Below are 25,982 nucleotides of genomic sequence, written 5' to 3' on the forward strand. Positions count from 1 at the left end.
TATGTTGGTTAGTCCCATCTTGTTGATGGAGGGAACAAGAAGGAAATTTTCTTTCCTGAGAAATGAGCAATGAAGTCTGGAATTTTTATTCCTCAAATGTATTTCTAGAACATTTGGTCTAGAAGTGTCTTGTGCCCTTAAGTGAGAGCTTGTTTTGACAGTCAGTTGGTCCCATACTGTGCATTAGCAAGAGAGAGAGCGGTTAGGGGTCTCCCTCCTGGGTTTGCAGAGGCTTGGTTATCACTGAGCCCACCCGCAGAGAAGAAAGGGCCTCAGTTCCTATATGTTTAGATATTTTTCCAAATGCCAGCAGGCATAAGTAACCAAAGCATTTGAAGTAGGTAATCTTTGGTGAATGATCTTCAGATACAAGGTTTATATTTGTATACATATTCTCCCAGCCTATCGGTTCCTACTTTCCCTGAGAGCAGAAACTGTTACTTGCCCCCTTCTTACTACTCCTAGTGGCGTATAATGGATGTTTAGTAAGTGATTTCGAGTGAATGAAAGAAGCCTATAAAGGCAGATAAGATGCTAGTCAGAATCATCATTTGAAGTGTTTGGATACAGTTGTTGGTGCATCTAAAGCAGAGATTTGAGGAAATAGTGTAGATGTTACAACCCTCCTTATTGGTGGGTCTTCAGACCTCTAAATAAAGATGACTCAGGTCCCATATTATTCATCACCCTCAGTTTCTTCTCTTTTTTGCACACTCTTTCTCTGGAGTGAAGCCAGATTTTCTTGGATTTCTCAACTATCAGAAGATCAGTCTAGCCATTCACCAACCCTTACTTGAAGATGCCTTGTGGATTGATGACCCACTAAAACAGCCAGGAAGTTACAGCCCTTAACAATGGATCCGTTTGCCCACACGAGGGCTTCCGGAATATAATGGTAAAAATGGAGCCCAAATCCTTCTCTCCCATTGAGTATTGTTGGGCCATGTTACCTTCAGCCTATAGTGTAGGTATGATCGTTGTCATTCCATTTCCAGGCTGGAGTTAGGGGCTTGGGACAGCAGAAGAGTCATTCATCCAGCCATCCAGTTTTCCAAAAGAGGCCCTAATTTTCCTCCCAAATAACGACAAGTAGAGACGCTGAGCCTGTACAAACTACCCCCACTCATTACCAGTTTATCCTTAAAAAGTAATTACTTGTACACTCCGGTTCTGAAGCATTGATGCCAATGAGCAGTTGGCACTTTCACAGATGGATTGAGGAGGAAACTATTGCCTCCCCTGAAAATGCAAAAGTTGCTACAGAAAGCCACACTCAGAGCCTGGCATGCATAGTTTTGAATGGACAGAATTGCCCTTTGGATCACATAAAACTCAAGAAACCCTTTCAGCAAATTGTTAATATTAATTTATAATTACTGCTTCTCCTTTGCATCCTTCATTTATTTATTTTTGTTTCTTTATTAATTTTTTACTATTGTTAACCCCACTCCCACCACCACCCATCCACACCCTGCTCCACCCAAAAGAGACTAGAGCTAAAAAGTGCTGGCCCTTGCTGCCCTCCTGAGTGTTAGGGGGACGATAAAGAAGCACCAGTGGTTAATTTGGTGGCATGGCTTTTCTTAACCTGGGTACAAGAATTATGCATTTTCCATAAATATTTTATACTATTTTTTGAAGTCGGTTAAAACCTGATTTGAATCACTGAATTTTAAAACTAAAATGGATCTTAGAAATCCTCTCATGGCTTCCTTTTACAGCAGAGGCCAGCAGTTTTAAGCAACTTGAACAAGGTTACAGCTAGATAGCTCATAACAGAGCTGGAACTCAGGAAATCTGCTTTAAGTCAAGGTCTTTTTTTTTTTTTTTTTTTGGCTTCCCTGTGTAAATTATAAAAAATAAAAGGCATCTGTAGAGGTAGTCTTATCTTCTTAGCTTCCATTTACTCTTCAACTTTAGACCTAAGAACTCCATCTAGAACAAACTTACAGAGTTTTGTTTTTTGGTTTTTGTTTGTCTTTTTAGGGCTGTACCCATGGCATATGGAAGTTCCCAGGCTAGGTGTCAAATCGGAGCTGCAGCTGCCAGCCACACCACAGCCACAGCAACGCCAAATCTGAGCCATGTCTATAACCTACACCATAGCTCACGGCAGCACTGGATCCTTAGCCCACTGAATGGGGCCAGGGATCTTATGGATACTAGTCGGTTTTGTTACCACTGGGCCACAACAGAAGCTTCTGAATAGCAAAGTTATTGCCTGGCACATAATAAATGTTTGATAAATATTAGCTATAATTATACTAGCGTATAATTATTTCATTTCAAAGAAAGTGTTATAAGCAGTTCTTTACTTAAAATAATGCAAATTAACAGGCTGTCCAATTATATATCTCTTTTCTCCTTTGTCTTTTTTTTTTCTTTACAATCTTGGGAGCTAGTGCTCTAAGAGCCATTCTGATAAAGACAGTATTTTTTTCAAAGTGAATTTTATAACTTGCTCTACAAAAATGAGTGAATGAATGATGTGTATAATATATGTTTAGGGAGAAAGGTGAGTTTTCTCCCTTCACAATTCTCAAGAAACGTGTTAATTTTGTTTTAGTCCAGTATTTCTCAAATTTATTTGACCATGAAACTCATTTTTTCCAAATACCAGTTAACACTCTGCAGACCTGTCATTCTACCCTTTGGGAAGTATTGCTCTGTGATTTTTGAAGCATGTACACATGCACACATCTCCTTTAGATGTGCTTAAAGCTGTTTTGGGCAATGACCTTTCCATTAGAATCTCTTGGGTATAAAATACATCACTGTCTTATTTTATACGAATTTGAGTCATTCAGAATTAAGATTGTGTGATATAGAAAAATTAATGACATTTCACCTCTGTGCACATTTTAAACCATTAACAAAATTTAACAGAATAAATTAGAAAGATCTAACTGGCTTTCTTTATTCAGTGATTCATGAATTAGGTATCATCCAATGTAGCAGATAGAAAGGCACTCTGAGTAAAATTGTCATTATTGCAGATGACATGGTGCTATATATAGAAAGCCCTAAAGACACTATACAAAGTCTGCTAGAACTGATAAATTCAGCAAGATAGCAGGAAGCAAGATTAGTATACTGAAATCAGTTGCATTTCTTTACACTAACAATGAAGCATCAGAGAGGGGAAGTTAAAAAAAAAAAAAAATCCCTTTTAAAATCACATCCAAAAGAAAAAAAAAAAAATACTTGGGAATAAACCTGACCAAAGAGGTTAAAGAACTATGTGCTGAGAACTATAAAACATTGGTAAAGTAAATTAAAGATGATTCAAAGAAATGGAAAGATAGCCCATGCTCTTGTATTAGAAAAATTGATTTTGTTAAAATGGCCTTGCTACCCAAACCAATCTACAAATTTAATGCAATCTCTATCAGATTTCTTATGACATTTTTCACAGGACTGTAACAAATAATCCTAAAATTTATATGGAACCATGAAAAATTCAGAATTGCCAAAGCAATCCTGAGGAAAAAGAACAAAGCTGGAGGCATAATCTTTCCATACTTCAGACAACACTACAAAGCTACAGTAATCAAAGCAGCATGGCACAAAACCAGAAGGGTATTAGCACAAAAAAGTACAAAAATTTCTGACATCCCAAAATTCTTTTTTTTCTACTAATTGCTAAAGTAGAGATGCCATGTGAACTGCCGTACAATTCCTATAGTTTTGAAATTAGGCAATTATTAACAAAGCTTTTTTTTTTTTTAAGGGCCTCATCTTGCAGCATATGAAAGTTCCCAGGCTAAGGTTGAATGAGAGCTGTAGCTGCCAGCCTACGCCACAGCCACAGCAACGCCAGATCCGAGCCACATCTGTGACCTACACCACAGCTCACAGCAATGTCAGATCCTTAACCCACCGAGCAAGGCCAGGGATCAAACCCACATCCTCGTGATGCTAGTCAGGTTCATTAACCACTGAGCTATGATGGAAACTCCTCAGATTCTACTGAGCCACAGTGGGAATTCCTGACAGAGCTTTTATTTGGGAAGATTTACATTGGTTTTTTTAAAGGGATCAGACTGGACTCAAGATGGAGTTGCTCATATAAAGTACCATGTCAGCAAACCAAAACTTAAGTTTCTATGCTTGGCTCTCCCAGAAAGAAAAGAAAAAAAAAAAAAGAAAGAAAGAAAGAAAGAAAGAAAACATTGACGCCAATCAGCACTTACCTGCCTGACCAAGTTCCAAGACTTTCCTTTATTCTATATAAGGAAATGCTTTAATCAGTCAGCAAATGAAAATGTAACTTCTCTGTTCCTGCTCCCTCTGCCTATAAAATCTCTTGCCTTATACAGGTTTAAAGAGTGCCTTTCTTTCTTTGTTTTTAAAGTGGAAGTACAGTTGATTTGCAGTGTTGTGTTAGTTTCTGATACATAGCAAAGTGACTCAGTATCATATACACATGTATTCTTTTCCATTGTGGGTTTTTTTTTGGCTTTTGTCTCTTTAGGGCCACACCCACAGCATATGGAAGTTCCCAGGCTAGGGGTCTAATGAGAGCTACAGCTGCCAGCCTACACCACAGCCATAGCAGTGTGGAATTCGAGCCACATCTTTGACCTACACCTCAGCTCACTGCAATGCCAGATCCTTAACCTGCTGAGTGAGGCCAGGGATCAACCTCATGGTTCCTAGTTGGATTCATTTCCACTGTGCCGCAATGGAAAATCCCTCCATTATGTTTTATTACAGGATGTTGGATATAGTTCTCTGTGCTATACAGTTGGACTTTGTTTAACTAATTTATATATAGTAGCTTATATCTGCTCATCCCAAACTCCAAATTCATCCTTCCCCACTCCCCTTCCATAACCATAAGTTTGTTTTCTGTCTCTATGGATTTTTTAATATAATTTAATTTTTATTTTTTAATTACATTTATAGTTGTATAACAATCATCACAACCAAATTTTATAGCATTTCCATCCTGAACCTCAGTGCCTCCCCCCACCCCCGCAACCTGTCTCATTTGGAAACCATAAGTTTTTCAAAGTCTATGAGTCAATATATGGCTATACTACCCAAGGCAAACTACACATTCAGTGCAATCCTTATTAAATTACCAAAGACGTTATTCACAGAACTAGAAGAAACTATTTTAAAGTTTATTTGGAAGCATAAAAGACCAGAATAGCCAAAGACATCCTGAAAAAGAAAAATGGAGCTGGAGAAACCAGGCTCCCTGACTTCAGACTATGCTACAAAGCTATAGTCATCAAAAATGTATGGTACTGGCACAAAGACAAATGTAGATCAATGGAACAGGATAGAAAACCCAGAATTAAACCCACACACCTACAGTCAACTAATCTATGACAAAGGAGGCAAGAATATGCTCATTCAGTAAGTGGTGCTAGGAAAACTGGACAGCCACATGGAAAAAAATGAAATTAGAACACTCCCTAACACCCTACACAAAAATAAACTCAAAGTGGATTAAAGACCTAGATGTAAGACCAGATACTATAAAACTCTTAGAGGAAAACGTAGGCCAAACACTCTCCAACATAAACCACAGCAACATCTTTTCAGCTCCACCTCTTAGAGTAATGACAATAAAAACAAAAATAAACAAATGGCACTTAAAAGTTTCTGCACAGCAAAGGAAACCAACCCTAAACAAAATGAAAAGAAACCCGCAGAATGGGAGAAAAGATTTGCAAGTGAAGTGACTGACAAGGGATTAATCTCCAAAATTTATAAACACATTCTGTAGCTCAATACCCAAAAAATGAACAACCTCATCAAAAATGGGCAGAAGATCTAAACAGACAATTCTCCAAAGAAGACATATACAGCTGGCCAAAAAACGCATGAAAAGATGTTCAACATCACTCATTATTAGAGAAATGCAAATCATAACTACTGTGAGGTACCACCACACACCAGCCAGAATGGCCATCATCTAAAGTCTCCAAACAATAAGTGCTGGAAAGGGTGTGGAGAAAAAGGAACCCTATTACATTGGTTCGAATGTAATTTGGTGCAACCACTGTGGAAAACAGGATGGAGGAGTTCCCGTCGCGGCGCAGTGGCAGTGGTTAACGAATCCGACTAGGAACCATGAGGTTGCAGGTTCAATCCCTGGCCTTGCTCAGTGGGTTAAGGATCCGGCGTTGCCGTGAGCTGTGGTGTAGGTTGCAGACGCAGCTCGGATCCCGCATTGCTGTGGCTCTGGCGTAGGCCGGTGGCTGCAGCTCCGATTGGACCCCTAGCCTGGGAACCTCCATATGCCGCGGGAGCGGCCCAAGAAATGGCAAAAAGACAAAAAAAAAAAAGAAAGAAAACAGGATGGAGATGCCTCAGAAAACTAAAAACAGAGCTCCCATTTGATCCAGCAACCCACTCCTGAGCATCTATCCAAAGAAAACCATGACTCGAAAAGACACATGTACTCCAGTGGTCATTGCAGCACTCTATACAATGGCCAAGATGTGGAAGCAACCTAAGTGCCCATCGACAGAGGAGTGGATCAAGAAGATGTGGAACATATACACAATGGAACATGACTCAGCCATTAAAAGGAAAGAACAGCATTTGCAGCAACATGGATGGACCTAGAAATTATCATGCTAAAGTGAAGTCAGTCAGACAATGAGACACCAACATCAAATGCTATCAGTGACATGTGGAATCTGAAAAAGGGAGTTCCTGTCGTGGAGCAGCAAAAATGAATCCATCCAGGAACCATGAGGTTGCAGGTCTGATCCCTGGCCTTGCTCAGTGTGCTAAAGATCCGGCGTGGCTGAGAGCTGTGATATAGGTCGCAGGCGAGGCTCAGATCTGTCATTGCTGTTGCTGTGGCTCTGGCGTAGGCCGGCCTGGGAACCCCCATATGCCACAGGTGCGGCCCTAAAAGGACAAAAGACCAAAAATTAAAAAAAAAAAAAAAATTTAATTAAAAAAGGACAGTGAACTTCTTTGCAGAACAGATACTGACTCACAGACTTTGAAAAAACTTATGAATCTGTTTTGTTTTATGAATAGGTTCAATTGTATCACATTTCAGATTCCACATGTGAGTGATATCATATGATATTTATCTTTCTGACTTAATTCGTTTAGTATGATAATCTCTGATTGCATCCATGTTGCTGCAAATGACACTACCTCATTCTTTTCTATGGCTGGGTTGTATTCCACTGTGGGCATACATACTGCATCTTTATCCATCCATCTGATGGTGAACATTTAGGTTGTTTCCATGTCTTGGGTATTATAAGCAGTGCTGCTATGAACACTGGGGTGATGTGTCTTTTTCAATTATAGTTTTATCTGGATAGATGCCCAGGAGTGGGATAACTGGATCATATGGTAAATCTATTTTTAGTTTTGTAAGGAACCTCCATACTGTTTTCTGTAGCAGCTGCACCAATTTACATTCCCACCGACAGTGTGGAAAGGTTCCCTTTCTCCACAGCCTCTCCAAGCATCTGGCTTTTATGGTCTGGCTTTTCAATGATGGCCATTCTGATCAGTGTGAGGTGATGTCTCTTTGTAGTTTTGATTTGCATTTCTCTAATAATTAGTGAAGTTGAACATCTTTTCATGTGCCTACTGGCCATCCATAGGTCTTCTTCGGAGAAATGTCTATTTGGGTTTTCTGCATTTGGGGACTGGGTTTTTTTGTTTGGTTGGTTTTGTTTTTGTTTTTTTGAGCTGTAGGAGCTGTTTTATCTTTTTTTAATAGTTCTTTATTTTGAAATAATTTTAGACTTACAGTAAAGTTACAAAAGTAGTAGGAAAGTTTCTGTGTACCCTTCATCTAACTTCCCCTGATGTGAACATCTTACATGGGTATAGTACAGCTTTTCAAAACCAGACAATAAGAAGTGTTGGTACAATACTGTTACATAAAATATGGACCTTATTCAGTCACTAGTTTTCTGTTCTGAATCCAATCCAGTATTCCAGATGACAGTTAGTTGTCATGTCTGCTTATCTCAGAATATTTTTTAATCATCCTCAATTTATATCTGAAGTAGTTCCAGGCTCTACAGAACAGAGAAATGGAAAAAAAAAAAAAACCCTGTATTTATAGATTTGCTGTTAGCTGATAACCATGTCTCATTTCCAAGGTCTCAGCTTGCCCTACCTCAGCTTTTCATGTATGCGTTGGAGAAGCGCTATAATAAAGGCTCTTGAGATACTACAGGTTTTTGGGTTTTTTTGTTTTTTTTCTTTGTCTTTTGCTGTATCTGCAACCTACACCACAGCTCACGGCAACGCTGGATCCTTAACCCACTGAGCAAGGCCAGGGATTGAACCTGCAACCTCATGGTTCCTAGTCGGATTCGTTAACCACTGTGCCACGACGAGAACTATACTACAGTTATTTTTGAAAGCAAGCCATATTTCCCTCAATATTTTATACAAGTCATCTCGAAACAAATATAGGCTGTGTTATCCTATTTTGCTGCCTTCATTAAAATATGTGCATATAGTATTAGAAGATTTTATTAATACTTATTAATTTCAGGTTACTTTTGAAAACAACTATCTAATTTTGCTTCCTCCAAAAATGCAGTAAGTGGTTTTTGGGAATATAAAAAATAAGAACAGGAGAATTAATAAGTTTGGAAGCTAGAGAGCAGATGGCCAATTAGTAACTAACTTAGCAGACCCAAATGAGCTTCTTCCTATGCCAGTAGTGGGGGAAAGCTAGGAAATGATTCCATTTACACCACAAAAAAATTGAATTTCAGAAACTGATGGTGCCAGTGAGAAGATTTGGAAAACTCTTCTCTGGAGAACCTAACTCAAGAGGAAAACTCAGAGATGCACAAGTTGGATTTCCCCAAGAAATTGCTTACCTTACTGAATTAGAATCAGTAACAAAGTCATCAAGCCCCTCCATCCCACCCACTCAGAACTTCCAATCTATTTTTTAGCTACCCATCCCTCTCAATTCTTTTTTTTTTTTTTTTTTTTTTTTGGGCAGGGGCGGGGGCTCACCTCTGCATATGGAAGTTCTCAGGCGAGGGGTCAAATCAGAGCTGCAGCTGCAGACCTACACCACAGCCACAGCAACACCAAATCCAAGCCACACTTGGGATCTACGTTACAGCTTGTGGCAGTGCCACATCATTAACAGATTGAGGGAAGCCAGGGGTCAAACTCGCATCCTCATTGACACTATGTCAGGTTCTTAACTGGCTGAGCCACAAGGAGAACTACCCACCCTTAATTCTTAATTTTGAACAAGACAGCCAAGGGTTACTACAGCATGGAAGATAAAGAATGAAAACAAATGTACATTACATTTGGCCCCAGAGTTTTCAGATAAAGGATTAAGGACCTGTATTCCAGAAAACAGAGCCAAAGACAGAGCTGGAAAATGCAAGAGATAAGGAAATTAGAGGACAGTCCAGAGATCTAATCTCTAATGATACAAGTTCCAGGAAAAGAGAAAGGCAGAATGTATGGGGTGGGAATCAAAAGCAAAATAATTCAAAAAACATCTCAGGACTGGAGGGTATTAGTTTCCAGCTTAAAAGAGACCACAGAATTCTCAGAAAAATAGAACAGAATAAAACAAACCCACATAAATGCATGTCACTTGAAATTTTACGGCCCTGGATGTATTTGGATAGTCTACAAATGAGAGGGAGTGGGGAAAAGGCACATACAAGAAGACAAGGAACTTAATGCCTTCGGATTTCTCAGCACCACCAGATGCTATGCTACCTTTGAGAGTTACCTTCAAAATTCTGAAGGAGTTTGGTTGGTGGGTTTTTTTTTTTCCCCCTAACTTAGAATTTTAAAAGTTTGAGTTCATTTTTTTTTTTTTTTTTCGGTCCTGATTTCTAGAATGAGGTTGTGAGACTTGTTCGCCCTTCAGTATCAGGTGCCCTGGGCTTCACGTCAGTGTGGACAGATAGTCGACCTCACTGGAGTAGCCGTGAGATTTGAGGACTGGATGTGTGGGCTTTAGTCACATGATTGCATCCAGCGGCGTCGCCAGTCCTCGTAGTAGACAGGACACGGACTCCAGCCTCTTCGCTCTCATCCCCTGCCCAGAGAATCGATGGGGTCACAGACTCACCACAGAAGGCAAAACAGAATCTTGTGAGGTTGTCAGCATAGTAGCAAAGTCACCCAGCAGCTAACAATAGAAAATAAAGCAAACCAGGAGTTCCCGTCGTGGCGCAGTGGTTAACGAATCTGACTAGGAACCATGAGATTGAGGGTTTGATACCTGCTCTTGCTCAGTGGGTTAAGGATCCGGCGTTGCCATGAGCTGTGGTGTAGGTTGCAGACGCAGCTCGGATCCCGCGTTGCTGTGGCTGTGGTGTAGGCCGGTGGCTACAGCTCCGATTAGACCCCTAGCCTGGGAACCTCCATATGCCGTGGGAGTGGCCCTAGAAATGGCAAAAAGACAAAAAAAAAAAAGAAAAAAAGAAAAGAAAGCAAACCAATGCTGTATTGACTGAGATTTTTCTCAGAACAGTTGAATTCACCATTTTTCGCAAAGATATAGCCTAAAAACTTGTATTTACTTTTGCTCTCTGATATATGTATTTATAGTGAGGTAAACTTCAACTTGAGGATGGCAGATGGCAAATGTGATCTCATTTAATTGCATGCAGCGTATATTTCCTGTTCCTGTTTCCAAAGAAATGTACAGAAATCTGCACTTCAGCCCCAAGCATCAGTTTAGTTGTCCGAGGCCCTTTTTCCTTTATAGTTGTCAGTGTGCCTTTGCTGGGTTTCCTCCTCTCCTCTTCCTCCCCTGCAGGGGCTGACCCGCTCCTGTTCCCTCAAGGCACAGAATACATGCCACCCCCTGTATAGCTCCCCCGGTCCCTCACCCCCATGCCTGCCCCGCCCCGGGGAAGTCTTGCTTCTTCAGGCGAAGGTCCTGAGAAGGTAGAGGGTGGGAAGCACACGTGTTCTCCTTTCTGAAGAGGAGAGGAGAGAGCGGGAGTGCAGTGCTGGAGGGGGGGAGCTTTAGCATATGAAGCGGGGCTGCCTGGCGTTGAATTCCTGCTGTGCCACTTACTATGTGACCTTGGGCAACGAACTTCATCTCTCCATGCCTTCGTTTCTGCCACTGTCAGTTGGAGTAATTGTACCTGCCTCATAGATTACCTTGGGGATTAAAGAAAGCAATACCCATAAAGTACAGTATAATACAGTGAGAAGAAATGTATACCCTTGGGGCCAAGACTGCCTGGATGCAGATCCCTGGCCCATTCCTTGGGCAAATCCTCTGTTCCTCAGTCCGTTCAATATGGTTGCTAACATCTCTGAGCCAAAAGTATCTCTGATTCAATTTCTTTTAGCTGAACACCGGGTCAAAAGGAGAGAATCCATTCTCTATATAAAACAAACACACCTACTTTTATTTATTTATTTGGGCCACACCTGCGGCATACGGAGGTTCCCAGGGGTCAAATCGGAGCTGCAGCTGACAGCCTGCGCCACAGCCACGGTAATGCCGGATCCCTGGCCCCTGAGTGAGGCCAGGGATGGAACCTGCATCCTCATGGATACTAGTAGGATTCGTTTCCTCTGAGCCACGATGGGAACTCCCAAACAAACCTACTTTTAGAGTTGTTGAAAGAATCACGATTAAAATATGTAAAAACATTTAGGCTAATGTCTGAGAGTTAACACTGTTTAAATATTATTATTTGTTGAAAGGCTTAGGTAAGGGTCTGTCTTAGAGTTTGCACTCAAGAAATACTATTTTTAAAAGAATTGCCATTTTTCAGCAAAATTAAAAAAAAATAGAAGTGAATAGAGGAAAAGGTCTGAAGCTGAAAGAGAGGAAAGCAGACTATAGCCACAATAGGATGCCCCCCACCCAAACAGTTGAAATGAAAATAGTGATACTGAAAAACAGCTGGAAGGTTCACACAGCATTGACGGAGTGGAGGTAGTACAGTCACTTTGCAAAACTGCTGGTATCTTTTAAGGCTGAACTTAAACATACCCTTAACCCAACAAATCCAAGCCTAGATATTCACCCAACAGGAATGCCAGCTCTTTGGCGGGGCGGGGGGCAGCGCCCACAGCATGTGGAAATTCCAGGGCCAGGGATCGAACCCAAGCTACAGCAGCGACCTGAGCCACTGCAGTGACACCAGATCTTTAACCCACCGTGTCACAAGGGAGCTCCAGGAATGCCTGCTCTTGTGCACCAAAAGATGGGCAGCAAGAATGTTCATAGGATCATTATCCTTAATAGCCAAAAATGGGAAGCAGCTCATACAGAAAAAATTCTGTATGTTTATGAAATGTACAACAGTATATGTGTGCGACATGATTGTAATGTGTAAGCGAAGCCAGAAACAGAAGAGTACATAGTGTATGATTCCCTCCCCCCCCCCTGTTTTTTCCTTGTAGGAAGTTCAGAAACAGCAGAACTGATCTGTGGAGTTAGAAGTTAGGAAAGTGGTGATTCTTTGGCAGGGGAACAGGAACTAGAGTGGAGCCCACAGGTGCTATTGGCATTCTGTTGGTTGATCTAATTTGATGGTTACATGAGTATTTTCTATCTATGCTTCAATTTATAAATTTATTTAAAATCAAAAGGCTTAAGAATTTTGGCAGTAATGGTTCACTTTTTCCACTTGCTGGCTCCCTAGAATTAAAGATGTCATGCTTTTTTTAAAAAAAATGTAGGGCGTTCATGCTGTGGTGCAGTGGGTTACTGACCCGGCTTGTCTCTGCGGACGCACTTGTTCTATCCCTGGTCCAGCCCAGTGGGTTATGGATCCAGCATTGCTACAGCCATGGCGTAGGTCATAGCTCTGGCTTGGATTCAGTCCCTAGCTTGGGAACTTCCATATGCTTCGGGGGCTGCCAAAAAAAAAAAAAATTAGATAGATAGATAATAGATAGAGAGATGTTTACACAAGCTGGAAAATTAGCCAATCTAGCTTCTTACTGTCTTTGTAAATTGTGTCTCCATGACGGCAGAAAATTCTCAAAAGCAACAGACAAGTACCTCAGGCAACATTCTTTGAAGTAATGATTAGTTTTTATTTATCCTGTCACCTCACATACATACAAGTTATATTTAAAACTGTGGTGGCGCTAGGATCGGTCTTTTTTTTAACTTTGCTCAGCGTGGCGCATCGTCTCCTGCGGATTAGATCTGGTGGTTTTAAAGTTGGATTGAAGAAAGAGTTTTATGTGATCCAGCTGTAAGAGGCAAGTCGGAAGATGTTTGAAGGAGCATTAGTTGTGATTGATGCTCACTTATGCTTATCGGTTTGGTGTCCATGATGCTGTTTTAGTAACTTAGTGAGTTTTGCCTTTGAATGGAATTTGTTTTGTTTAGTCTGCATTGTGCCCAGACTGATGATTGAAAACCTCACACTTTCGCAGAACATGGCTTCGTAGCTCTTCCTTTTTCTGCTGTTCTTGTATCGTATGAATCATTACACATTTAAACCATCTGCAAGGCCTGAATGGAATGAGATGAAAGCTTTCATCACTTAGATTGACTCTTGAAAAGCTGGTATTCATTGGGAGTTTATTCCTGATCATCCTTTATATTTTAAAAGTCTCTAATTTCATTCCAAGATGGTCGCAAACCTTTGAGCCACAAGTATGTCTGGTTCAGTTTCTTTTAACTGAACACTGGGTCAAAGTGGAGGGATCCATTCTGTGGCACCCAGAAGAATCTGCTGGAGGGACTCAGTTCTAATTCAACTGAGATAAGAAGAACGGCAAGTTCCACTCCTGTTTTAAAAATATGTTGGTTTAATCAACTCAGCGAGCCATCCAGTTTAGCATGTGCTTCTCAGGGAATAGTAAAAACTAACTAAGGTTCTTAAATTGTCAGGTTAATACTTCAAAGTCAATGTGTTATGAATGCCTGTAGTGTTTCATACCTGTTAGATATTCATCAAAAGTATTTCTCAACAAAGCGATTTTTTTGAGGATTTATTGAACACATGACTGGGATGTTGCAAAAGAGATTCATGATTAAAAATGCACACGCACACCCATTCTTTCACTACGGATATATACAAATCCAGCATATATCTGTACATGGTAGATTAGTCAGAGTTCCTTCAAGCCTTTCCCAACAGATTTTCTTTTTTCTTTTTTCTTTTTTTTTTTTTTTTTGTCTTTTGTCTTTTTGTCATTTCTTGGGCCACGCCCATGGCATATGGAGGTTCCCAGGCTAGGGGTCGAATCAGAGCTGTAGCCACTGGCCTACGCCAGAGCCACAGCAACGTGGGATCCAAGCCGCATCTGCAACCTACACCACAGCTCACAGCAATGCCTTAACCCACTGAGCAAGGCCAGGGGCCGAACCGCAACCTCATGGTTCCTAGTCAGATTCGTTAACCACTGAGCCACGACGGGAACTCCCCAACAGATTTTCTAAACGCAGCTTTGCTCTAGGCCACAGAAAGGTGGGTTCCCTCTGCTAAAGCAGTAGGAATTGCATAAATTAGGGAGGAGAGTACAGATCCATTTCAGAGTAAGAGGTTTCTTCAGTTTTTAAGCCAAGTCCCCAGTGTTATTATTTATTGTTATAAATAATAACCCAGTAGTCATAAACTCTGGAAATAATAGAGGGAATGAAATATAAAAATATTCCCTTATTTCCTGAAATCATTGACCAGAAATTCTGGGATCTAAGAATAATGTGCTATTTTTATACCTTGTTATTCTAATGTTTCTCCATGTGTTCTTGAGGAGGTCACTTAGTGTTTATAGTATCTCCTACTTTACTAACATACTACACATATACAAAAGACATAAATTTTTATACCCTACAGCATTTTGAATACAGATAATATGATGTTTTTGAAGAGACAGCTGTGATTTCTGCTTAAAGACACTGAGAATGATTAGGGTAGGGGAAGACTTTATGTAATTCTTGTGAAATTGTTGTATTTTATTTTCACTTAATGTTTTTTATTTCTCTGCTTAGCAGACAGAAGGGGGCGCACAGACAGACGGCCAGCAGTCACAGACACAAAGCAGTGAAAATTCAGAGAGTAAATCTACCCCGAAACGACTGCATGTCTCTAATATTCCTTTCCGCTTCCGGGACCCTGACCTCCGGCAGATGTTTGGGGTAAGTCTCTGAAGTCCTTTTTTGGGTTTTACAATTAAAATATACTCTAACCCACCAAATGTATTATTCGTCATTTAGTCCTTTAGGATAAAACTGCAAATAAATTGAGAAAGATCCTGAGGCAAGGGAATACTTTCATAAGGCTTTAGGATCTTTCCCATCACCTGGTCTATTCTCCACGTTAGCCTAGTAAGTTCTTACCTGTGGTGGTGACTGTCCAAGCCCGTTTGCCTGGGACTGAGGGTTTTCTTGGGATGCAAGGCTTTCAGTGCTAAAATCAGGTCAGAATTTAATTCAGAATCCTGCCTTTCAAAGGTTCTGAATTAAATGAAATAATATCTGTGATCTAAAACCAGCTTTCGGGGGTTAGTTTGCTACCTGATGTGTTTGTTCTTCCAGCTGTTTCCTTCCTCCCAAAATCACTGTCATGAAAACAAAGTGTAATAGCAAAGATTTAAGTTACTTAGACGTGAATGACTACTGGGAATCTTAACTTTCTTCTGGGCTAATGTGTTGTTGCCTGTTTTAATTTGACCTAACTCCTCACTTGAACTAGGAATGAGAGATAATTATTTAAAACAAAAAACAGAAAAACTGTAGCTGCCTAGCGCATTATCTGAAAAGCAAATGCCCTTCTTGAAGCCTTGGTGGTGGCCGCTTCACGGTGATAAGGTCCTGGAGCAGAGTTCTCTCACTGTCCGCTGACGCCCTGGATGCGTTTTCTACCCTGAAACAAGGGCCAGGGCTGAGATTTAATGAACCTTCAAGGAGGTTCTTGAAGTGCTGGAAGAGCTTTTTGGCAGGAAATGGTAGTTGTTCTTCTTCTCTGCAGAAAAGAGAGAACAGAAAATATGAAAGGCAGGATAAAGAATGTAGGTGACATTTAAGAAAAAACTTTTCAGGAGTACAAGTTGTTAAGTTTTCTACCGAATTATCAGAGATAATATGGAACCTTAATCTCTGGAGGGCTGTGAAAAGCGGAGTACATTCTTGTCTTTCAGAAGTGTGTCTTCTCTTGAGTCAGAAAAATAGAGTCCACTAAAGATGTGCCTAGGCCAGGTATCAGTGATTTCTTGAAATGCATTATGCCCTTACCATTGGACACTAAGTGCAAAAAATGCATGAAATTTTCCTTGCAAAGAATACCTGGTTGCTGTCTTCTCCCACGTGGTTAGTACATGTTGGTACCTAGAAGGACAGTGGCATTGGTAAAAAGCAAGATTGCATGCCAGATTTTATTAGCTCTGCAAATTGGATTAGTGCCTTCTTTCAGTCTCAAAGTCCTTAACCATTAAAGGAAGGCAGTCTGTACTCTGGAAGGATGTTGTAAGGTCCAATTGGAAAACGTTAAAAGAAAACAAACTCTAAAACACCCTACAAATCTCAGTTTGGGGGACAGACAAAGAAATAAAGCAAAATGCCCTCCTTCCTATGAAAATATGACATTTCCATCTTCTCTTGATTTTTCTAATTTTATATTAAATGCTGAAACTAGAATCAAACCCAGGACTCTTACCCTAGAAAACTTAGGCTCTTCATACATGTTTGGTTTTTGCTTTGGGGTTTTTTGGTGGTGGTTGTGGTGGTGGTTTCTTTTCTTTTTTCTAGTAATACATGTTTCTTGATAAAGATGGTAATAATTCAGACCAAGAAGAAAACATGATTTCTGTTTTGCACTTTTCATTTTTTAGTTTTTTCACATTTCCCAAAGTCTGCCTTGCAATCCAATTAAAATAGATAATTGGGTCTGTGAGTCCAGTACTCAAAGGGAAGTGTGAGCCAAAAAAGGTGCCTGGAGATTTACTGCACATTCCTTCAAGTCAGTTCATCCAGGTGTTGATTAAAACAGGTAGTTTTGTCACTTTGTATATACCTCTCCTCCAGGTGATTACTGTGTTTGTGTTTTGTGTATGCCCCATCAGCTATACTCTCACAATAGTTATTTGGGTTTTGTGTTTTTAGATTTGTTTGATTTTCCAAATGTTAAAATATTTAAATAATTACAAAAGAAAGTTATTATATAAATATTCTTGATGATATTCATTGCAGAAATATTAAAATGGCAAAGAAACAGAACTATCCGTAATGTCCACAAATGTTTGGTATGATGGAAAATTGCATGTAACCTATAGAAATGATAACACATATATATTTCATGATTTAGAAAGCTATAGTATATTAAGTTCTAAAAAAGTAAAAGCAGTATGTGTAGTGTGAGATATCTATAGTTATATAGTTATATGTATGTGTAGTTACATATATATGTTTTATATATTTATATATATTTTTTATTAACATATATATATATATGCCTAAGGAAAAGCCAGGAAGGCTGGGTATCGAAATGTTAAGACAGTGGAATTACACAGTTCCTTTGTGGTGCAGTGGGTTAAGGATCTGGAGCTGTCGCTGCAGCAGCTCAGGTCGCTGCTGTGGCGCAAGTTCTTCCTTGGCCTGGAAACTTCCACACGCTGCAAGCGCAGCCAAAAAAAAAAAAAGAAAAAGATGGTGGGATTACAGATGATCTCATTTCCTGTTTCCCTTTTCCTTTTTGTTTATATTTTCTATTTTTTCCCAGTGAACATAAGGTGGGGGAGGAAAGATAAATAGCCTTCAATAGTATATTTTTCTATTTAGAATTTACTATTTATAACAGACATTTCAGGAATTTCTGTCCTGGTTCAGTGGTTAACGAATCCGACTAGGAACCATGAGGTTGCAGGTTCGGCCCTGGACTTGCTCAGTGGGTTAAGGATCCGGCGTTGCCGTGAGCTGTGGTGTAGGTCACAGATGCGGCTCGGATCCTGCGTTGCTGAGGCTCTGGCGTAGGCTGGCAGCTACAGCTCCGATTCGACCCCTGGCCTGGGAACCTCCATATGCCGCGGGAGCGGCCCTAGAAAAGACAAAAACAAAAACAAAAACAAAAAACAGACATTTCAAAAGTTAGAGATGCAGTCAGGAAGAAGTATATAATAGGGAGACACTCTCTGTGAATAGCTTCTGAAAACAGCTTCCACTATATAGATGTGAAAAATGCACATGTAAGTGAATTTAAAAGAAGAAATTATCAGCTCAATGATGAGGAAAAATCTGTACCTGTTTTTGGGACCTTTCAGCAAATAGAAAAATTGAAGTTAAATAAGTAAAGGGGAAAAAAACACCTATTCCTTTTTCAGAAGAAAGTAAAGTATATGGATAAAAAGCTGACCATAAATAAATGTTTTTATTTTTGTCTCTGCAGCAGTTTGGCAAAATCCTAGATGTAGAAATAATCTTTAATGAACGTGGCTCTAAGGTAAGCTCCGTTTAGTTTTCAGTATGCTTGTGCGTGGTTTCTTTTTAGTTTTGTTTCATTTCATATAGTAAGGAGTCAGAAAATTTAAGCTGTTTTTCAAGCCTACGAAAAATATTCTATCTAGGGAGTTGCCGTTGTGGCTCAGTAGTGACGAACCCAACTAGTATCCATGAGGATGTGGGTTTGATCCCTGGCTTTGCTCAGGATCCGGCGTTGCCTTGAGCTCTTGTGTAGGTCACAGACGTGGCTCGGATCCCATGTTGCTGTGGCTGTGGTGTAGACCAGCAGCTACAGCTCTGATTCGACCCCTAACCTGGGAACCTCCATATGCCAAGGGTATAGCCCTAAAAAGTAAAACAAACAAAAATCCTAACTAGCTTGATTAGATCATCTCTGAACATAAGCTACCCCATAGCCAAAACTTTTCTCTAAACCTTAAATCTGGAAGCTGAAGGGGTGGAAACAAGGGCGGTTTGAGGGAGAATGTAGCCATGAGGAAGAAAGGCTGTAGGACACGCCAGTCCCGCCAGTCCTTTATTGGGTTTAAATTTGGCCTAAGCTTCTCATTTTAAAGGAAGAGAGAGAAGACTGGAAAAAAAACAAAAAAAAAAAAAACAAAAAATGAAATTCGGAGTTCCCGTTGTGGCACAGGGGAAACAAATCCGACTAGGAACCATGAGGTTGCGGGTTCGGTCTCTGGCCTCGCTCAGTGGGTTAAGGATCCAGCATTGCTGTGAGCTGTGGGGTAGGTTGCAGACGTGACCCAGATCCCGCGTGGCTGCGGCTGTGGCGTAGGCCGGCGGCTACAGCTCCGATTAGACTCCTAGACTGGGAACCTCCACATGCCGCAAGTGCATCCCTCAAAAGACAAAAAGAAAAAAAGAAAGTGAAATTCTGTGAGAATTCTAGTCTGAATTCTATCAGAACAATTCAGCTTTTAGCAATCAAACTTCAAAGTGACCTCAGAGTGCTTAGAACATCATTTATTCGGTTAATTTGCTTTCTCTTTTCAAAAAATTTTGACGAGGTTTAAAAACAGGGAGTGGTGACTCAGGTATTCATCACTTTAAGTTCTACTCAGGTAAACTTCAGGACTGAGTCGCTTCCATTACAAATAGGGAGAGTTAGGGGTTTTTGCATAAGAATAAATACAGTAACCCTGTATAATTTGATGTATGTATTCTCTTCTTAAATGTGTTCTGTATAAGAACTGAACGTTTTCATTAAAACTTACTTTCGCCTAGTAATTTACTATTTTAAATTTCTAATCTATATGATTTAGAACTTTTCTGCACCAAAATAAGCAGCAGTACTTTTAGGAATTAAGGAATGGTAGAGTCTTGAAACGGTGTTGTGAAAAAATATTTGATGAACTGATTTTCATAAAGTTGTATTTGAGAATTTTCTTTCTCCTCCGCAAATGAGATACACTTCACGGACACAATCAGCTAGGGCCAAGCTTGTAAATATCTACCTTGCCATGTTAGGTTCTATTTGCATTTTTAGGTTAGACCACTTTTTGAATTAATTTTCATTTGGTCATCTCTAATGAGCCTTGAAAATAGCCCTTGGCTATGATTTAATTTCTAAGAATGTTAATTTGAGGAAAGCTAAATAAAGCAAATAAATAAGTTAATTAATATTTCCCTCTCTTCAGTTTCCTGCTCCAAATTCACTATACTTTGGGAATTAATAACATATCTAGAGAGTTCCCATCGTGGCTCAGTGGAAACGAATCTGACTAGCATCCATGAGGATACTGGTTCGATCCCTGCCCTTTCTCAGTGGGTTAAGGATCCAGTGTTGCCGTGAGCTGTGGTGTAGGTCACAGACGAGGCTTGGATCTGGAGTGGCTGTGGCTGTGGCTGGCAGCTGTAGCTCGATTCAGCCTCTAGCCTGGGATCCTCCATGTGCTGCACAGGAGTGGCCCTAAAAGGACAACAAAATAAAAATAACATATCTACAGAATTACATATACCTCCTGCCCCCATCTCTGCTAATGAAAATGTGTGCACTTTTCTAATGCTCCTGACTATTATTCCCTTCCTTTATAGAATGCATCAACACTAAAAGTGTTTAATTCTGACTGTAATCATTATTTGTTAATTATTAAAGAGGTAATTATACCCTAAGCTTCCAGTTTTCAGTTAAAACAAAAAAAAAATAATATGCTTATACAGAATTTTCTCCAGCACTTAACTTGGTAAGTATTTTTAAAGTGACATCTATTCAAGCTGTAACCAGTAAAACAATTTATACTTGTAATTTCCTCACAATGGATTTCTGTTCCTTTGTTGAATAGTTTGCTTTTATTTTTTACGACCTTTTTAGATACAAGATAGAAAAATAACAATGGTTTAGAGATGAGAAGCACATGAATGTGAAATCAGGAAAATTATTGACCACACTGTTTATCTTAAACTGATAGTTAAAATATTTTTTGTTTTAAGTGTATGTGTCTGGAATATTCTTAGTGAGACTAACAACCGGAAGCCCAGTATAATTCCATCAGGCATTGAGGACTTGCTCCTTACCAAGAAAATAATTTGATTGAATTCTTGTGAAGCAAAGGAAATTGATCTTTCTAAGGCTTCTTCCATTGACTTCAAGGATTTGCCTACTACCCAAAATTTTTTAATTTACCCAATTCAATTGCTTCTCCCCTGTAATTTTCTTTTTAAATGACACAAGCCTTCCTTTTCTCTTTTCTCAAAACCCAGAGTATATGCTGCTTCTCTCAGCTTGATGCTGTGTCCTCACTGCCCCTTTTTCTTTGGGCTGCTGAAGGGTAGTCAGACCATGTACTAATTGGAAAATGTTTTTAGAACAAAGTACAGAATTCAGAATTACCTTCCAGAACTGGTACAAAACCTGACTTCATCTTTGCCCTTCTTAACTGTTATCTAAAGTTCTTTGCTGGAATGGGCTAGAGATTAATTTTGGCATCAAAACCTAGATGCCCCTTCTGGAATCCACCTAAGATAAATTAATGAGTATTTTTCTTTTTGTAAATTAAGTTTAGTTTCTCGTTTCTTTTGTGTCTAAAATTACAGTATGTCTTGAAAGGAATCAGAGAAGAAGAGACTCCTGTGGTTCCATTGTTAAGAATTGCTCACTCTTGGAGGGTTTTTTGGCTCAGTAGGTTAAGGATCCAACATTGGCACTGAAGCAGTGGCATGGATCTGACCCCTGGCCCAGGAACTTCCACATTCCACGTGCCTCAGGCATGGCCAAAAAAAAGAATTGCTCAGTCTTAACAGAGTGCTTTTCTGTACAGAAATTAGCTTTATTGAATTTTTTTTTGAAACAGTAATGGAAAAGCCAAGTTTTTAGAGATAAGTAATATTTACAGTAGAACAGTTTTTAACCAAATAAATGACCACAAAACAAAAAGCAATCCTTTGTTACACCATGTCTTATTCTGATGAAATTCTTGGCCCTGGTTTTGAGATGATACTCGGTTGTACACATAAGTGAACACTGTTTTTCTGCCCTGCCCTTTCCTTCCCCGCCTGTGGTGTTCTACCTTCCAGCTTGCCTGGAGAGTAGATTTTCTGTGCTCCAGGAGGTGGTCGTTTCTCTGTTGTTGACTATTTTCCTTCTTTCTTCTTTGACCTTCATATTCCAAATTTTATTTTTATGGAGTGAATTTAAATCATTTATGTGCACATGTGTATATAGATATATAAATTATTTCATGTGATTTTTGAAAATCATCTTTTTACTCCCCACTCCTTTATAAAAAACAATCAGCCATTTAATTTTTCTTTGATTAACTGAAGCAAAATAGACCATCTTTTTGAAAATGTTCAGTTAAGATATGTGATGAAAAATGGCACCCCTAACAAAAAATTAACTAACATATTCAAATAGAATCTAGGAAAATGGGAGATCCCGTCGTGGCTCAGTGGGTAATGAATCCAACTAAGAACCATGAGCTTGAGGGTTCGATCCCTGGCCTTGCTCAGTGGGTTAAGGATCCAGCGTTGCCGTGAGCTGTGGTGTAGGTTGCAGATGCGGCTCAGATCCCTCGTTGCTGTGGCTCTGGCATAGGCTGGTGGCTGCAGCTCTGATTAGACCCCTAGCCTGGGAACCTCCATATACCATGGGAGCAGCCCTAGAAATGGCAAAAAGACCAAAAAAAAAAAAAAAAAAAAAAAAGAATCTGGAAAAATGACTATACAGCTATGCATAGCTTTATTGATTTTCCAGATTGCACCGGTCATGACAAAGTATTAATACAAACAGTAAGAAGATACTGTAGAGAGAGCAGCCATATACCCTCATTTATCCTACATAGTTCCCAGTTTATACCTGTTGCCATAGCATAATTATTAATAATATCCCCTCTCTCCCTCAAAGTGCCCTAGTTTGAACAATAAATTATATTGCCACTCTCCTTGTAGATCCTTTGAGTAACAACTTTTCAAAAGCACTTTTTAAGGAAGCATTATAAAAAAAGACAAACATGAATTAGAAATAGGAAGGAAAAAAGCATGCACAATTCATTAAGGAGAATATTCACAATATTCTCGTGCATTTCCTTCCAGTCTTTCTTCTCAGAGTCTTAAACAGAACCCTAAACAGTGGTCACCTTGTTTAATAACCAGGACTCTTCACTGTGTATTCTCTGCTGGATACTTTTTTTGTATTCTTTTTTTTTTTTCAATTTTATGATTATTGTTTCCATTATAGTTGATTTACAGTGCTCTGTCAATTTCTACTGTATGGCAAAGTGACCCAGCCATATATATATATCACATTATCCTCCATCATGTTCCATCACAATCTGCTGGATACTTTTAGGGACAGAGAGTTTATTCCGTTGTTGAAATTCAGACCTTTCACCATCCTGTTCATTATCACTCAGTCCTATAACAATTTGTTTGTAATAAATATCAAGCTTATTTTAAAAAGAAATCCACAGATTTAAACATTTATATTTTTCATAAAGTTTTTGTTTTGTTTGTTTGCTTTTTAGGGCCACACCTGTGGGATATGGAAGTTCCCAGGCTAGGGGTAGACTTAGAGCTGCAGCTGCCGACCTGCACCACAGCCACAGCAATGCCAGATCCTTAACCCACTGAGCGAGGCCAAGGATCTAACCTGTGTCCTCATGGGTACTAGTGGGGTTCATTACCGCTGAGCCACAACGGGAACGCCCATAAGGTTTTGTCAACACATTGTGAGTATAGCTGTCACTTTTGAAGGGATGTGTATTACAAATACCGAATGTGTAGAAGCTCCTCACCTCTTCAGGCAGTGTCAATTCTTAAGTCCACTGAAGGTCTCCAAAACAGAGCACAACAATTTGTGAGATTTCCAGCAGATTTTTAGTTACTCTGTTCTCATTACTTCTCTCAGGTGGATTTCTGGAATGATGGGTATCTGGGTTTGGGCTAGGCTTAAGTTTAGACTGGAAGTTAAAGTTTAGGAAAGTTTAGAGAAGATAAAACCTCTATTCCCATTCCTCAGACGCAGGGAATCTGCTGTACTTTCTCTCCTATTTCCCTGGCATTGATTTTATGCAAAGGGAATTTATAAGAAAAAATTTCCCTTATTTCTTTCCAAATATGGTCAAAAGACTACCTTTGAAATTACACTAAGTAGGCATTTGTGATTTTCAGTAAAATTTGATGGGTAATGTTGAGATTAAATGTTTTTCATTATACTTAAAACTGAATTAACAGTGCATGTATTTCCAAAAGTGGTAGTTTATTTTCTTTTGTTACCATTTTATGGGTTTTAGTTTTGTTTTTCTTTTATTTATTTTTTAATTTCTGTGTTCTGGCCATACCCAGGAGAACCGTCTGCTTTTGATTTCTCCCTTAAAAGTTACATGGTAAATTTTCTTTCTCATTTTTCTGAGATGGAAAAATTCAAAGATTATACAAATTTTAAAATGTTTTCACATTGCTCACCCTATTGCTTGTTATTTATCGCAGTTTGAGGCCAGACTAAAAAGGTGACAGTTACTCGGCTCCATATGCCCTTGATGACAGATGAATGTCAAGGCAGATGATAAAATTTTTGTCACACTCTGTATAAGTTTTAACCACAACCATACACCTGATAAACATACCATCCTTCAGTTTCCGAAAGGCAACTAAGGTAGCTGGTAAATCATGAATGTAGCACAGGTGTTCTTAAATTATTAACACAGAAGAACTTTGTGAACTGAGAGCCCCGGGTCAGAGTTTAAAGGGTGTAGACCTGCCTTGTCCAGGGCGGTGGCCGTATTGAACATTTGAAATGTGGGAGGTCTAAACTGAGATGTGCCTTAAATGTAAAATAGACACCAATTTCAAAGACTTAGCACACACATACACACACACACACAAAAAGAATGTTAAACATCTCACTAATAATGGGTTTATAATGATGCCATGTTGAAATCATACTATGTTGTATATACTGGGTTAAATCAAATATATTATTTTTTTTTATGATATTGCTTGTTGGGAAATATTTATATTTATTTATTTTTATTTTTTGTTATTATTTTCTAATTGTTATTTACCCAGTACAGCTTCAAGTATATTAGTGAAATTAGTTGCACCTGTTTTTACTTTTTTAATGTAGCTAGTAGAAAATTTGAAGTTATGTGTGTGGCTCACATTATATTTGTCAGATAGTGCTGGTATAGAGAAATATGTCAACATTATTTTATAAATAAACATACAAATTTACTTTTTGTTTATCTGTTCTTTATCTTCCTACCTACCTGAAATATTTACTTTTATTGAGTCTAACTTTGTAGCTCTTCAAAGTTATTATGTTATTATATTATTGTATTTCCCTGTTGATACATTATATGATCATGTTACAAAGGAAAAGGTGTTAGGTTAGGACATAATTGTAACAAAATTTGTTTTTAAAGCAAGAGCTCCAAATGATGAAACTTAATGTGAATTAGATTTCCAAGAATAAAAAGGATATTAAAACAATTTCACATATGCACATTTTCCTATTAGTAACTTCTTTTAAGTCTTTGAATATCCTTAGCCCAATTCCTGGCACATTTTCAGAAATGCTAAATTTTATTTAAGAAACAGTAACATTGAAATTTTTTTCAAGTTTTATTTGAGTTAGTATTCTTAAAACCAAATTGTAAATGTGACAGATAAGCAGAAAATAGAGTTGATGGAAAGTCCTCTGTGTGAAGGTTCCACTCAAGAGGAAAATATTTAAGGACAACACTCCAAAAATGCCGGTTATGCCTCTCACCTTCTTAATCACAGACTTTAATTCTGAGAGGTATAATTTCCCAGTGCTTCTGAACCAGTTATCACAAACTTACTTGGTGGCTTAATACCACACAGATTTGTTATCTTACAGTTCTGGAGGTCAGAGATCCAAAGTGGGTCTCACTGGGCTAAAATGAGGGGCTGCAGTCCTTCAGGTGGCTTGGACGGGATGATCCACTGCCCTGCCTTTCCTGGCTTCCGGGTTGGCCACATTCCTTAGCCTGTAGCCCCCCTTCCATCTTGAGAGCCAGCCGCAGCCCACCCAGCTTTCTCCGGCTGCTGCACGCGGATTCTGGCCCTCCTCTTTCCCTCTTTCCCTTCTAAGCATCCTTGCGATTACACTGGGCTCACCAGATAATCCAGGATA

At 39.3% G+C, this 25,982-nt stretch overlaps 1 protein-coding gene across 44 annotated transcripts in view; it reads left to right on the forward strand.

The window, feature by feature from the left end:
- RBFOX2 (RNA binding protein, fox-1 homolog (C. elegans) 2) overlaps positions 1–25,982 on the forward strand; it is a 271,803-nt gene that overhangs the window by 213,522 nt on the left and 32,299 nt on the right. For 26 of the 44 annotated variants that reach the window (XR_002343803.1, XR_002343804.1, XM_021091012.1 and 23 more), the window contains 2 exon segments: positions 14,927–15,073; positions 18,315–18,368. Coding sequence is in view for 41 of the 44 variants with exons in the window: in XM_021091012.1 (XP_020946671.1) it covers positions 14,927–15,073; positions 18,315–18,368 (201 nt within the window). In the remaining 3 variants the exon portion in view is untranslated. 44 annotated transcript variants of the gene reach the window in all.

The sequence above is a fragment of the Sus scrofa genome, chromosome 5 (genome assembly GCF_000003025.6).
Source record: "Sus scrofa isolate TJ Tabasco breed Duroc chromosome 5, Sscrofa11.1, whole genome shotgun sequence".
Lineage (NCBI taxonomy): Eukaryota > Metazoa > Chordata > Mammalia > Artiodactyla > Suidae > Sus > Sus scrofa.